This window comes from Seriola dumerili, unplaced genomic scaffold (genome assembly GCF_002260705.1).
Source record: "Seriola dumerili isolate Sdu_G_001 unplaced genomic scaffold, Sdu_1.0 BDQW01003009.1, whole genome shotgun sequence".
Lineage (NCBI taxonomy): Eukaryota > Metazoa > Chordata > Actinopteri > Carangiformes > Carangidae > Seriola > Seriola dumerili.
Window position 1 is genome coordinate 409,308 of NW_019177264.1, and position 13,823 is coordinate 423,130.

The window sequence follows — 13,823 nt, forward strand, 5'->3', positions numbered from 1 at the left end:
GGTTACTACACTGGAAAGGCTGGTTAGTATTTCTGCTTTATGCAAGTTGCACCGGGACTGAGAGCAACTATTTAACCCTGTGCCATGCCCATAGTTGGATAATCAACAGTCACCGCCGCTCTTCTCTTTGAGAAGTAAGTCGTAACTGCTATAGGACGCCTAAGGTAAAATTGAGAGAGTAGCCTAGGAGGCGCAGCTGGTTTATCTACGAGTTAGCCTGCTAGTTCAAAGCTATGCTAAGCTAAGATGGGTTCAGTTGCTGAGCGGTGGGCTAGCTGCGTTCATTTCATGGCAGGTGTAGCTTATTTATTGATAAATTCAGTGTTTTCAGCTTTTGCCAGTTTTGGAAGAACGTGCCAAAAACAAAACAAAAACTAATGGGTAACATGCTGTTCTCTTCCTAAAGTTGGCTAACCGAGTACAAAAAGAAGTATTTAAACCAAAACAACAGCAAATTGTTGCTAGCTTACTAGCTAACACTAGCTAGTTGTCATCACGAAATATGAGAGCGACCTGTTGTGTAGGGGGCGGCACTGGTGTTGAATGTGTCTTTACAACAAAGAGTTGTTCTGACAGCAGGGCACACGTATACATCATCTTTTTCTTCTTCTGATCCAGGGATATTATATTTCGAGAGGTGTCAAAACACTGCAACTTCGCAGCTGCGGGTCTGTCAACTCGGGAGTGTAACAGCGGAAATTAAAGCCCGCAATGTTCAATCCACACATCCATCAGCAGCAGCAGCAGCAACAGCAGCAGTTTCACCAGCACCTGCGGCAGCTACAACAACTTTTCCAGCAGCAGCCTCCGCCTCCTCCACCGCAGCCACCTCCGGGGCATCATGTCGCCCATCACCACCACCAGACACCGCGGTAAGCAAGTTAACTCGAGACCGGGGATGAGGCAGGGCCTCCTAGGTGAAACGTGTGGCTGCTGGCTGAGCTGGAAGCCCTGTCACAACACATACCAGACTGTACGATTTGGGGTGGCTGGAAATTCATAATCATGCAGCATTTTAATTTAGTATTAGTGATATTTGTCCAAAAGTTGGACTATTGCGACGCTCTGTTATCTGGCTTGCAAGAGTAATATTGATAAACTGCAGGTTATATAAAACAATGTTGCAAGATTACTGACTCTCGACCATAAAGTATGATCACATCACCTCTATTATGGCCTCCTGGCAACAGCACACAACCTGATTTGTGATACAAAGTACCCTGTGGGCTTGTGCCATGTTACCTATCAGCGTTTGATTCTGCGTCTTTAATCGTCATACAAACCCAGGATGCAGGCCTCTTGTTTATTCTGTGGATGATCACACCAACACCTCAAACTTCACCTGTTTTCTTTGTCATTCATTGCTACTTCCCTGATGTGTGTTCATTCCCCTTCTATTTACCTTTGCTCTATATGATACAACATGAGAAAGCTTTTATGCAAATCTAATGTTCTTATTATTTTGATTTAATATCATCTTTCTATAGGGTTATACTTGTGAGACTTACTGCTTACTGGTTTTAAGCACTTGTTTGCGAAACTTAGTGTGTTATGCAATGCAATTATGTGCTATAAAAAATGAAAACTTAAAATTGACTCTATGCCAAAGCTGATATGGAAGGAAAATTACTTCTCATAAAAGCTAGTCTGTATCAGAGCCACTACACGCTTGACTGGGTCAGAACATAGCTTGAGGGAAAATAAGGTATGCATAAATAATCATCATGATTGTGAAATAATCGCATGGACAGCTTGCATTTGGAGAGAACATTTGTGTGCAGTTGTCCATGTCATCAAACTTTAATTTCTACATCAGGATGTTTGCTAATTGTCAAATAATATGGGTGTGTGTAAAATACATTTCTAGATTAGTCAGAAGGTAGACTACTCTGCTCTGGTTGTGGACAGGAATTGATCTTTTGGCTGAGACTCTGCACCTCTTTTCCTACAGATTTACATAACTTTGCATCAGTTGAAATAATGCTGCATGTTTATTTTCTCTTGTGCATTTGCTATACAGAGCCATTCCTGTGCCTCCCCAGACAGCACCTCCTCCCAGAATGGTCAACCTGTGCCAGACGACCCAGACTACGCTCATCGCCCCCAATCCCATGCTGCAGGGGGCCTTACTGATGCAGCAGATGCAGGGTACAGTTGGGATTAGAGTTTAAAGACGGCAGTATCTGGCAAAGCCCCCATCCTGCATATAGTAGCTAATAATCAGAAACAGCATTCGAATTTTTATTTGACATTTTCATAGATGATATGTTGAAAAGCATGAAGAAGTCTAAAACTCCTTTCATGCTTTTATTTCATCCAGGTAACATGCGGAACTTTGGGATGGGTGGCCAGCAGTTCCGTCAGTTCTTCACAGCTGGGGCCAGGTCGTCTCTGCTCGGCCCGGTTCCCATGGGCATGGCTATCAAGTCCCCTATCATGGGTTTCCCAGCTGCACGAGCCTTCCACCCACACGCTCGCTACTACAACAACAGTAACACTGCCACCGCCACCACCACCACGACCACCATAGCCCCTTCCACCTCCTCCTCCTCGTCTTCATCCACCACCACAGTAATTACAACAGCACCATTATAATAATTATAATCACTGTGTAGGATTTCAGCACAGCTAATACACTCCATTAGCATTGTGTGAATCTTAAATGCATCAAGATTTGATGACTCAATCAATCACAGGCAGTGGAAATGTTCTTATCGTGATTTTAATTTGATTATAGCCCATTCAAAGGCAATTAGGGTTTACGTTTGTGCTTTCCAATTTCAGCACAAGCTTTCATTATGTTGAAGGAACAGATAACCTGAAAGCAAAAACACGACTATTCAATATATATTTTTGATAGTTTTTGGAGGACAATGGAGTTTGGTGGAATAGAGCTGAAGCTACAAATGCAATACTTGATTTTAGAGCTCAACAATTACTCAATTAATCAATGAATGAATTGACAAAGAATTAAGAGACACAATTCTGATAATCAATTAATCATTGAAGTTACTTTTATAGCAGAAATTCCCAAAATTCAATTTCAGATGTGATGCTTGCTAAATTTTCTAATCTAATATGATATTATACTTAATATATTTAGTTTTTGGACAGTTGTGTGGACAAAACTAGTAATTTTATTGTAAATTAAATGTTAAATGAGATTAACTTTTTTCAGTATTTTCTGACACTCTATAGAATGATTGATTAACCAGAAGAGTAAATAGTAGATTCATGAACAATGAAATATCTTTTCAATAGCAGGAAAAATTAATTGTTGGTTTTGTTTTCCTCAGAGCAGTTGTTGAACGTAAAAGGACTCAGACCTCAGAAATTTAAAAAGGAGCTCAACATTGCTTAAGTCACATTTGCAATAATATGTTATATTTTACTGTATTCGAACCGAATAATAAAGGTAATTTTTCTTTTAGATGCTCAGTCAAAATGAGTTGCATCCAGATCTATTAAAATCGTCTTTTATTTGTGCTTTTGTTGATATCTCTTAGCTGCATCTCTGTCTCAAACTTGAAGGTGTAGCCATGTTAGTTGTGGCCAGTGTTGATGCTAACTTTAATAAACAAGTCAAGCCTCTTTTTATTCAGTATATTTGAAATCCTGTTATCTTTGTCTGTGTAAAGGACACCATAGCTCGCCAGCCAGACAGGAAGCGAGACAGCGAGCAGATGGCAACGGGGAGCACAGACAACCAGCCCACAGCTAGCAGTACCAATGAACCCGATGACAAATCTGAAACAGGTACAGATGACGTGCAGAAGATGTTAAGGTTATAGCATGACTTGAATATCATATGTGATTTTAAACTTGTGTCCATGCCTCCACAAACTACAAAAGTACTAGAGAATACTGATGGTATACATTTGCTTGTAGGTAATGTTTTTATTCTTAGTTTCCAACTTTGGTTTTGCATTTTATACCCACAGATGGTGCAGTGGGAGGAGTGGATGGACCCACACAGATCTTGGAAGAGCAACTTGAAGAACCTGCTGTGAAAAAGCAGAGGACAGAGGAGTAGGGAAACTATTTGTTTTTATTGCTGTGGTTCTAGAAAATCTAATCCCACCATCAGGGTTTAATGTCTTACCTCTAGAAGGAAGAAAGGTACCTGACCAAAAGGTAGAAGTGGAGGGTACACAGTGCTTTACAGTGTTTTCCAATTATGAAGAAAAAAATAGAACTGTTCTGGCTTGGAAACCTTGTTAACCAGAAATGTTCTCTGTTTGATTACTAACCCTCAACTTTGTTCTTCTTTCCCTCAGGTCAGAGTGTATCACTATTCCAGATACAGATGGGGAGGTTCTTTCTTCAGAGTGCAACAGCAACACAGAGAGCCATCCTGAAGGTAAAACACACTAAAACCTCAGGTTTGGAGAGCAGATTGTTTCAGATACTTTTGATATTAAGCCCTGATTTCATTTAAAGGTAGTGAAGTTAATGTCAGTTGTGATGAACAAATGTTTCTCTTGGCCTCGAATCTTTTGCCAGATGCCATCATTCTGGAAGAAGGAGGCTCTACAGGGGAATCAGATGTTATTGAGGCACTGGAGGAGAGCAGAGCTGATGAGGTAGGAGGAGGTTTTTATTTGTTACGATCAGGTTATAGACAAAATAATTGACACTTAAAGAACAAACAAGTATTAATCATATTCTTCTACATGTCTGTCATACCTCAGTTAAATGAATGCATGACGCTGACTGTAGGTTTACATCTGTTTTATGAAACCTTTCTGTAGGTGCACAGCTGTTTATCTGCCCCATCACCTTCTGGCAGGCTGAGTGAGGATGACCAGCAGGTTAGTTTACTCCCAGAGGAGACTCCACAGGGAAAAGATGCCTCCTTGGATTCACCAGGCAACCAGGACGAAGGGGACGAAGGTGTAGCGGAGGGCGCCACCAAGTTCTACTGCTACCTCTGCAGCATTACCTGCCACAACCAGCAAGTGAGTTGAACAGGAGTTTTACAACGATTGTGTTTTACTTTTCTCTTCTTTTTAATTTATTGCTTTTGTGTTGTTGTTTTTTTGTAGAACTTCAGGAGTCATATGAACAGCATTTCCCACCAGCAGAGGATGATGGAGATCCAACACATGAGTAACGCCTGTCTAGTCACGCTGCTGCCACGAGTGCAGGAGTCTCTACAGGGAGCAAACAAAGATGGGTCAGTTTTTAAATGCACAAATATGCATTTGGCTTGTGTTTTGTATTCTGATTTTCAGCAAGATGATTTTGCAGCTTTTTATTTCAGCCATAAACAGGTTAACTTCCATTTTTTCCAGTGAGCCATTTTGAGTTTAACGTGGGAAAGTGTTTTTAAAAGGAGAAAACGATCTTTATAACACTTGTCTGCGTTCTTTTCAGAGAGAAAAAAGCAGACGTGCAGCGTTGGTGTGCCACCTGTCACACCCACTTCACCAGTAGCATCATGGACCACAGGCGCACAGAGGAGCACAAAGTAATCAGCTGCTCACTTTATAGATAAGCACATTTATATAATGTAATTGCTGAGTTCAAGAAATAGTATGAAATGAATAATAAGTTAATTATATATATAAGTTAATACAGCTTGTCTGATCTGGTGCTCCCATCCCTCCATCTCTCCATCTCTCCTCCTTTCCTCCTCTCCTCAGCTTGCCAGCAGAGCAGCCATTTCCTCCTGCACAATCTGCAAGAAACACTTCAGGACCTCCCAGATTTTTGTGGAGCACTTGCAGTCCCAGGAGCACAGACAAAAAATGGAGAAGGTATCTGTGTATATATTCCTAAAGATATTAGCAAGTATTTTGAAGATGAACGTAAATGTTGACTTTGCTATACTGTTGCACCTCACCAATTTATGTCACTGTTTCTCAGCTTCAGGAAAAGGAGGGTTGTGAGGCCTTGGCCAAGCTGACTGCCATGGACACAGACGGCTTTTCGTTGGACGAGGAAGAGGAGGGAAGTGAGGTGGAGGAGGGAGAGGAAAGACAGAGGAATGAGGAAGACCAAGACTGCTCAGAGAAACAGGTGATTTATTTTGTTGTTTTTTGTCATTTTCCCCCCGTGAAACTTTACCAGAGCTCAACATCCCTTTGAGATCAGTTCTGAAATAAAACTGTTTGTACATCACAATCGATGCATTTAACATGTTTACTGTGTCTGTGGTGGCCTGGTGCAGGATGGCTGGTCCTCCCTTAAAGAAGTGACTCTTAAGAAAATGGCCAGTGATGAGCAGTATGACCCTGACACAGTCTACGGTGAGTGATGACTAACTCCTGGTTCTTCACTGCATGAAACAGTGTTTCCCTGCGTTTTCTTTTAATTATCATTTGAGTGAAGTTCACTCTCTGATTTCCTTTACTGCAGGGTCGAGTTTCTTTGTTCCAGTTGCAGGTTTTATCTGCAGGCTCTGCAACAAGTTTTACCACTTTGAATCTTCTGCCCTACATACCCACTGCAAATCACTGACGCACTTCGAGAACCTCAAGGTTGGTTTTTAATGACTTCATCAACTTCGTTTCCACTACTAAATAGGTGATACCTGATAAAACTGATTATCTGTGGCCCAAATGAAAATTGTTGTTCCACTACAATTCTTCTTAAAGTTAACTACATTATTAGTATTTGTTATAATTTGTGTCCAGCATTTAAGAGATGTATGTCTTTTGTTTTATTGATTGTCTAACCCAAACGTCATTCCAAGTATATATCCAAGTATATTTAAGCTCTTTAAGTGCTAGTGTGCAGTAATCTACAGGCACATTAATAAGTGTATTGAGGAATTCCCATTGACTAATTGCAGTATTTTTCTGCTTTCTTTTTTCAGAGGTACAGAGTGCTGCTCAGTCAAAAGGGTGAAGCCGTTGAATCTTCCAGAGAGTCTCTCCTAGCTTCAGACAGCCTCAGGCCTGTAACAGAAACCACCACAGACTGGTCAGATGAAAATGCCCTCTCTGATGACACTGGTTTAGTGACAAACCTGAACTCCTTGCAGCCCATCATTACACTCACCCGACTGCAAATGCAGACAGAAAACCAGCAACAAGAGAAAGAATCAGAACCCGACCCGACCTCACAGGACTTCACCACCTCCTCAGCGACCTGCACTGACAGCACAGACCAAGACCTCAGCCTCCACAGCAAAGAGGAAGAGACCACATCCCAGGCATCTGTAGCTCAGGAGAGTCCTGCTGAGCTGCCTGCTGGCAGCAGACAGGAGCCAGACTCCGAACCCACAGCTGCGGTTGAGGATACCAATGAAGAGGAGGAGGAGGAGGAGAAGGAAGCTCCTGCTGTCCCAGGGAAAAAGAACAGCACAGGGAAGGCAAAAACCACGCCCAAACGCAGGTCAGGGAGGGCCACGAACAGGCGCTGAGTCACACTTGCGATGTGGAAAGACAGGAAACCTGGCACAACCTTAGCACAGGACATATCGGTATGTGAAGAGGTGCTTTCATCAAATAGCGACCAAGAAATGAAGAGACCAGCCTCTCTCCATGCTGGAAAGTCTGAATTAAACACACACTGGTTATGGTGGAACATGACTTGTCATGTGAATTGCTCTCCCAGGGTGGGAAATTAACACTGACAGTTATCAAATGCATTGATGATGGTTGTGCCTCTTAATATTGGCTCCCAGTTGGAAAATTATATTCTTGAGTAGGTCCCCAGCCACACCATTAAATTACAGCAGCTTGAGATAATTATGAAGTATAGACATCAAGTTCAAAACCAACCTCGTTCAGTACTCACACAAAAACTGTTTTTATGTTGCTAACTTCATTTGTTAAATAAGGAGAAGCTCCTTATTTTGGATAACCACTAGAAAACCCTGTACATGGACACATATTATGTTGCTGTGTCTATACTACATTCTAATATTAAGCAGGTTTTAAGCATGACGTGTGTTCACACAGGAAAAGTATACAGCTGAATTTTCAGTGTGCTTTTGATGGGCACTATTCGGCCACAGCTGCAAAACATAAAAGCAGGTTGTGGATAAAAACAAAGTTGCAGATGAAATAGCTTTTTGAACGACCCAGGTAACAAAAAAATTCTGTTAAACATTGTGGTGTTTAATTGGTAATGTCATTTCAAAGTCACAGTTAGACTGACTTGCAATGGCCGACGTATTGTGTAAAACAGTTAAGAATGTTTTATTTTTTTAGCCATGCGAGTGATGTTGCTCTAGGGATATTTCAGCTGGACTACTATGACTGTTAGATGGATAGCCATGAAATTTTGCACACACATTTAAGGTCCTCAGGGGATGAATCCTACTAACTTTGATTATCCTCTGACTTGTCCTCTACTGCCAGCATTCTCACTCATCCAGTTAAATATCACAACTACAACATGAATTTGTAGAGACATTCATGGTTCCCTGAGGATAATTCCTCTAGAATGAATGACTTCTTGGGTTTGACCATGAGGTTCACATTTTTTGGCTTTTAGTGAAATGTCCCAACAACTTTTGAAATTTGATACATACATTAATGACCCCCTCAGGATAAAATGTAAAATGCCTTATTTTTCATCTAGCGCCATCATCAGGTCAAACATTTGTTTTTGACTAAATACTTGAAAACCTAATGACATTTCCATCGGCCTCAACTGTACATCTCAGATGTACAAAGCAAAGCTGAAGTCTTATTTGAACTCTGGTTACTGGATACAAAAGTATGGAATTGGGACACACTGACTGATTTTAAAATCATAGAAGCTAAAAGCCAATATAGAGAATTCTAAAGGTATAGTGTGACATTCATTTTTTAAACACTTGAGAACACTTTTCGGGTTGCCCCATAAATATTACAATCCCTGCAAGATTTTCTATCCAGCAGTCTCTCTGTCTGGCTCAATGTTCATTTCCCACCCTGCTGTCCTCGAGGGATGACTTAAGTTTTCTGGAAATTGTCTAGCTCGCTAGATGAATGATTGTTAACTTATAATAACCTACAAGTTTAGAAGACCGTACTGATGGTGGAGACATTTTCCACATTATTAACCGCATAGCACACGCTTTTAGCAAGCTGAAATGTAGAATGTAACTAAATTAAGTGTTTGAGCAGTTGACAGCTTTTGATTAAAAAAGTGTTAAAATGGTACTTTTGACTTGAGTGTTGAGAAACGCTGAACCTTGAAACTGATTGTAGCTTTGTTCAGGGTGTTTTATCATCCCTTTTTATTTTAGAGATTTTAAATTCAGGTTGATGTCGTGTTGGGGGCAAAAAAGCTGTCAGCAGCCGTGGGCTTTTCACTGAAATAGTACTGCACAGATTCTTATCGGCCTGCTATCAGCAATAGGAAGCTTTTTCTTTTATTAAGCTTTTTTGAAGAGTTGAAGAGATCCAAACAGGAGCTGAATGTCATAGTTAACACCTGTCAAGAAAATGTCTAAAAGCTCTCTTGCAGCTGCACACATTCAAATGGAGAAGAAAGCCCCTGTATCCTTGAAATGTTCAGGCAGCTCTTAAATGGGCATCTACAGCAGCAGACAGCTTCATCATCATGTCAGGAGCAAGAAGTGAAAGGCTTCTGCTAACAACCGGGCCCTGAATTTAAATTATGAGCTGTCCCTGGCTCCTGTAGGACTTCACAATCACAGAAGGTTGTCCACATATTGCTATTTTTGAAATTTGAACGCTTGTCGGTCAAGACATAAGCTGCTTGAAACTTAAAATATTGCAAGGTTGTTTTGTTTTATTCGTTCTGGCTGGATGTTGCAGTTTTCAACTTCAGAGGATTCTTTTTAGCTCAGAATTCATAAAGATGAAAGCATTTCCATAGAATTCATCACATTTGGTGTCACATTTCCATGGACATTTGTTAAGTGTGCCTACATTTAGAATGAAGTAACTGTTCCTGTCATATTTCCATGGATGTGCAATGCTTCTCTAAGCATTTACAGCACAAAAATATAGTAAGTGGTTGTTGGTGCTTATTTACCTCCAGTTTGCCCTTGTTTTGATTTTTTACTTCCACCATGGAGGTTATGTTTTCACCCTTGTGTATTTATTTATTCAAGTACTGAACCAATTTGCACCAAACTTGATGGAGGACATGGGGCATGGGCCAGGAAAGAACCCATTAAATTTTAAGCGCGTTCGCTTCAAATTAGAATTTTTTTTTTTCTCTGAAGTCTGGTGTATGTTATTTAACATAGGCCTAGGTAGAGGTCTGTGCTCTGAGTGCCCCTCTAGTTTTTTTTTTTTTTTTTTTTTCTCTGATGGAAGATGTTTTGGTTGCATTGCACTGGACAGTTGGAATCTCACTTCCCTTAAAGGTCCAAATATTATCTGCAAGGAAAAACCATGAAGTGTCTGTAGGTATTTAATGTAGCAAAGTATACTTGCAAACCTTCAACTTTGATGTGAAGCACCAGTAACATGCAGTAGACTACCCCAGTTACAAGTTATACAAATGTATAACTTTGTTTCCAGCATTTCAGCAGTCACATGCCACCATAATGTGCATATATATATATATATATATATATAAGGATGTATTATTTCCTTCTTCATGAGTAGTGTATTGTTCTGGAAACATTTCAGCCTCCATATTAGAGAAGGATATTTTAGACCACAAAAGGGTAACTGACGCATGTAGCAAATATTGTAGTCATGGTGGTGACTGTCACATGATTAGTATTGAGTCATGTTCTGTCTGAAGGAACAAGACATGATCTTCAGCTCTGAAACGGAATGAAGCAGGAGAGAGAAAAGGACATGTAAAGGATAATTTCCAACAAAGCTGTATGTTTCTTACTGTATTTTTATTCAGCTACTGACAAACTGAGATGAACAAACAGGTGTTGTTTTCTAATTGCTGGAAGTTTATTGTATTTTTGGATGTTTTCTGTTCGGGGGTCATTTTAATTTATATTAAAACAATTCCCACACTTTGCTGACTAAATTTTTTCAAACTTTTTTGCCTAGCACTTACACATAATACAAACACTTATTTCAGACAGACTAATGAAAATGAACAGGACAGTACAGTGAAGATTTACAGACATGCTGAAGATCAAATATAAATACAGGTAGACCTCTGGAATGTTGCATATTTATTTTGTGTGATAATACATACAGTAATAAGAGATCATACAGCTAAGACAAAGCTGATGTTGATGCTCTCTCTAAAGCCAGACACACTACTAACTCGTCATGAGGACCGACTTATAAGCATGTGGAAGGTTCATACTGATCTATACAACCTACGGTTGTACATATGGTTTTAAGTCAGGAATCTGAGCACGATCCTGTAGTTTGAGCACTGATTCCACACCTTTTTTATTAACTTAAAAAAACTGATATGTTTCCAGCTTTAGTAATTGTCTTAATGATATTTCACATGAACCTGAACAAAGCTCTGCACAAAAGGACGCAGCTTTTTACACAGCTACACATCTGACTTAAAATTCAGTTAAGTCTGCAACAGAGTGCAAACTAACTGTGATGTCCGACTTGTATGAGAAGCTGAAGAACATCAGCACACCACAGTCCAACAACAGGAAAATTGCATTGAGTTCAGTGATAGAGGAGATGCAAAATATCACAATTGTATACACGTCTGCTGATGAGGGTGTAAATTCACAGAAGAATCAGGCAGGCATGGACTATGCAGATCAGGGGTCACTAGTCCAAAAAATGGAGGTCAGAAGTTGAGTCAACTTTCATAAATATTTTCTATCCTTGCATTTTGCTGAACTCAGTCCCCTTCGTCTACCCGCTTTTGTCACTCATTTGCGAGCCTCCACTGTCCTCGTTCAGGTCCTTCTTGCTAGATGAGGAGTCCCCATCTGCAGAATGCTGCTCCTCCTGGGTTTGGGAGCCGAGCAGCTGGGCCCTGAACTCCAGCCTGGCTTGCCGATTGGACTCCATTAGTTCATGCAGTTTGCCATTGAGTGCATCATTGCGCTCCTCCAGGTCATCAAGATAAGAGTTGATCTGATCTAGCATAGAGTTGATGGCAACGTACTCTGTGGATAAGCAGAGAGTTTAGTCTTTGCTGTCATGGAAAACAAAGAGGTCTCTCACTAAACAGTGGGTTTTTTAAATAAAAGATGAATTTTAGGTTATAAAATGGTGTCTTATAACCTAAACTACTTTCTATCTTTTTATCCCACATACCTCCATTTGTTTAGACTTCCATCATCCATTTTGACTTGCTAGAACTATCAGTTACAGCTTGATTTATTGTCTAAATGGCTAGCACAGACAGACAAGAGGAGAGCAAGTTCCACCCTCAATAAACAATACATCTGATTTGACATCTGTATAGAATATGGGCAATCTCAGGACATTATCAACGAATATTGACTGCTCCTCATAGCTGTTAGCAACATATACCAGTGCATTTCTAAACAGAATTATCATATTATTTTTGAAGTATTGAACAGATCACTTGAATATGTGGATAAGAACATGTATCTCGAGCTGAAAAGCAGAAAGACAGTAATACTGATGTTATCTGGAGATAAATCTTGAATAAACAGTGAAAAACACAACAAAAGTTAATGTGAGAGTCTATGGGAGCACTAATAATGATATTACTGGAGCAGATATTCAGTAACTTAGGTACTACATTAAAATAAACTGAAATGGATGTAACATCTAAATTAGAAATCCGATGAAAACATTAAGCTTGTTCAAAGTCAGTGTCACCTGACATCAAGTCTTCGTTTGACGCTCTAAATTTAACATTACTGCTTGTGGCCATTTTTTCTGTTTTTGTAGATTGTGACTACAAAAACACACCGAATTTGGTTTTAAGGTGGACTCTCCAGTTTACTGCAATAACGTTACCAGCATCGATTACAATGAACATATCAGCTCATTACCTTCATCGCCGAATTCATCCTCGTCGTTTATAATACCATCGTCGATAGAGATATTTGGATCTCCATTCGGTCCAGACATTATTCAAATATTCACGTTTATTAGGCTACTTTGTTACAGAAAGAGTTACTTTTTGTACTGCCAAGCTAGCTAGGCTACAAGCTAACTGGTATTAGTAAATGTCTCGGCGAGCAACAATTCAAATTCAGCAAAGATGACACCGAATGCAATGATAAATATTAACTTCAACGTTATTTTCAAACGCTTTCGATAAACCCACAGATCCCAGGCGGAAGGTGCTAGTTAGATAGTTTGACCTGTCATTTCAAGACGTCGGGGATTTGTTTACGGAACCAATGGATTATGGGAGAAATCTAGGCGAGGCTTTACGTTCTCATCAAAGATGTTTGTACTTCAAATAAAGATGACTCACTTTGTACAGATAATCTGAAACGTAGTTGAGTAAAAATATCTTCATACTTATACCGCAGACGAACTTGAAAACGTTTTTACGTTGCTATCACGAGTGTCCGTTTTCGAGCAAATTTAATTTCAAGTTCCTGCCGCCTCGCCACAGTTTATATGTGTACTACACTTTTCGTTTCTGAAAATATGAGCAGAGTGGACCCTCTTTTATTTTCGTTCTCTCTGTCTCTGACCTATCAGTCAGCTGACTGGACGTGCTGCTAAAAAAAAAAAAAGCTTCTGTGACTCAACGCAAGAAATGCACTGCTAATAAATGAATAGATAGAATTAAATAAAAACTAGTACTTTAGGAAAAATACAGTGCTACTGAAATAAATAAACAAATAAAAACTAGCGAAATGTATCCGTAGAGAAACAACTTTGACAACTTGTCTCGTAAATGTGGCTTATTTATTTCAGCGGAATTTACTGGTGAATCATCAGGTTTTTAATATTTCTTCAGTATCAAAGTTATTCAGTCTCATTATTATGAGACATGAAGCCGTAATTATTAGTGAAGGTCTT

The 13,823-nt window shown here is 39.8% G+C and overlaps 2 protein-coding genes across 3 annotated transcripts; one reads left to right on the forward strand and one right to left on the reverse strand.

Moving 5' to 3' along the window:
* LOC111239561 (cip1-interacting zinc finger protein-like) lies at positions 1-10,897 on the forward strand. 2 transcript variants are annotated; one of them, XM_022769459.1, is made up of 16 exons: positions 1-22; positions 619-872; positions 2,021-2,148; positions 2,321-2,571; positions 3,639-3,756; positions 3,942-4,029; positions 4,278-4,360; positions 4,504-4,583; positions 4,752-4,958; positions 5,046-5,176; positions 5,377-5,470; positions 5,646-5,759; positions 5,869-6,021; positions 6,173-6,251; positions 6,361-6,482; positions 6,821-10,897. In XM_022769459.1, exons 2-16 carry the CDS (start codon positions 712-714, stop codon positions 7,367-7,369), a joined length of 2,358 nt encoding a protein of 785 aa, XP_022625180.1. In that variant the 5' UTR covers positions 1-22; positions 619-711; the 3' UTR covers positions 7,370-10,897. The 2 variants fall into 2 exon arrangements, with proteins under 2 accessions (XP_022625180.1, XP_022625181.1); XM_022769460.1 differs by lacking the exon at positions 1-22 and adding an exon at positions 65-134.
* On the reverse strand, positions 10,750-13,178 carry cunh9orf16 (chromosome unknown C9orf16 homolog). The gene is made up of 2 exons (XM_022769461.1): positions 12,836-13,178; positions 10,750-11,974 (listed from the first exon to the last, which is right to left on the reverse strand). Exons 1-2 carry the CDS (start codon positions 12,912-12,914, stop codon positions 11,718-11,720), a joined length of 336 nt encoding a protein of 111 aa, XP_022625182.1. The 5' UTR covers positions 12,915-13,178; the 3' UTR covers positions 10,750-11,717.
* Positions 13,179-13,823: the final 645 nt, after the last annotated feature.

Coding starts and splice junctions, on each gene's coding strand:
- LOC111239561 (XM_022769459.1), top strand. CDS start 712: ATGTTCAATCCACACATCCATCAGCAGCAGCAGCAGCAACAGCAGCAG. Junction 4,030..4,277: donor AAAAAGCAGAGGACAGAGGA/GTAGGGAAACTA, acceptor TCTTTCCCTCAG/GTCAGAGTGTATCACTATTC. Junction 6,483..6,820: donor CGCACTTCGAGAACCTCAAG/GTTGGTTTTTAA, acceptor TTCTTTTTTCAG/AGGTACAGAGTGCTGCTCAG.
- cunh9orf16 (XM_022769461.1), bottom strand. CDS start 12,914: ATGTCTGGACCGAATGGAGATCCAAATATCTCTATCGACGATGGTATT. Junction 11,975..12,835: donor GGATGAATTCGGCGATGAAG/GTAATGAGCTGA, acceptor GCTTATCCACAG/AGTACGTTGCCATCAACTCT.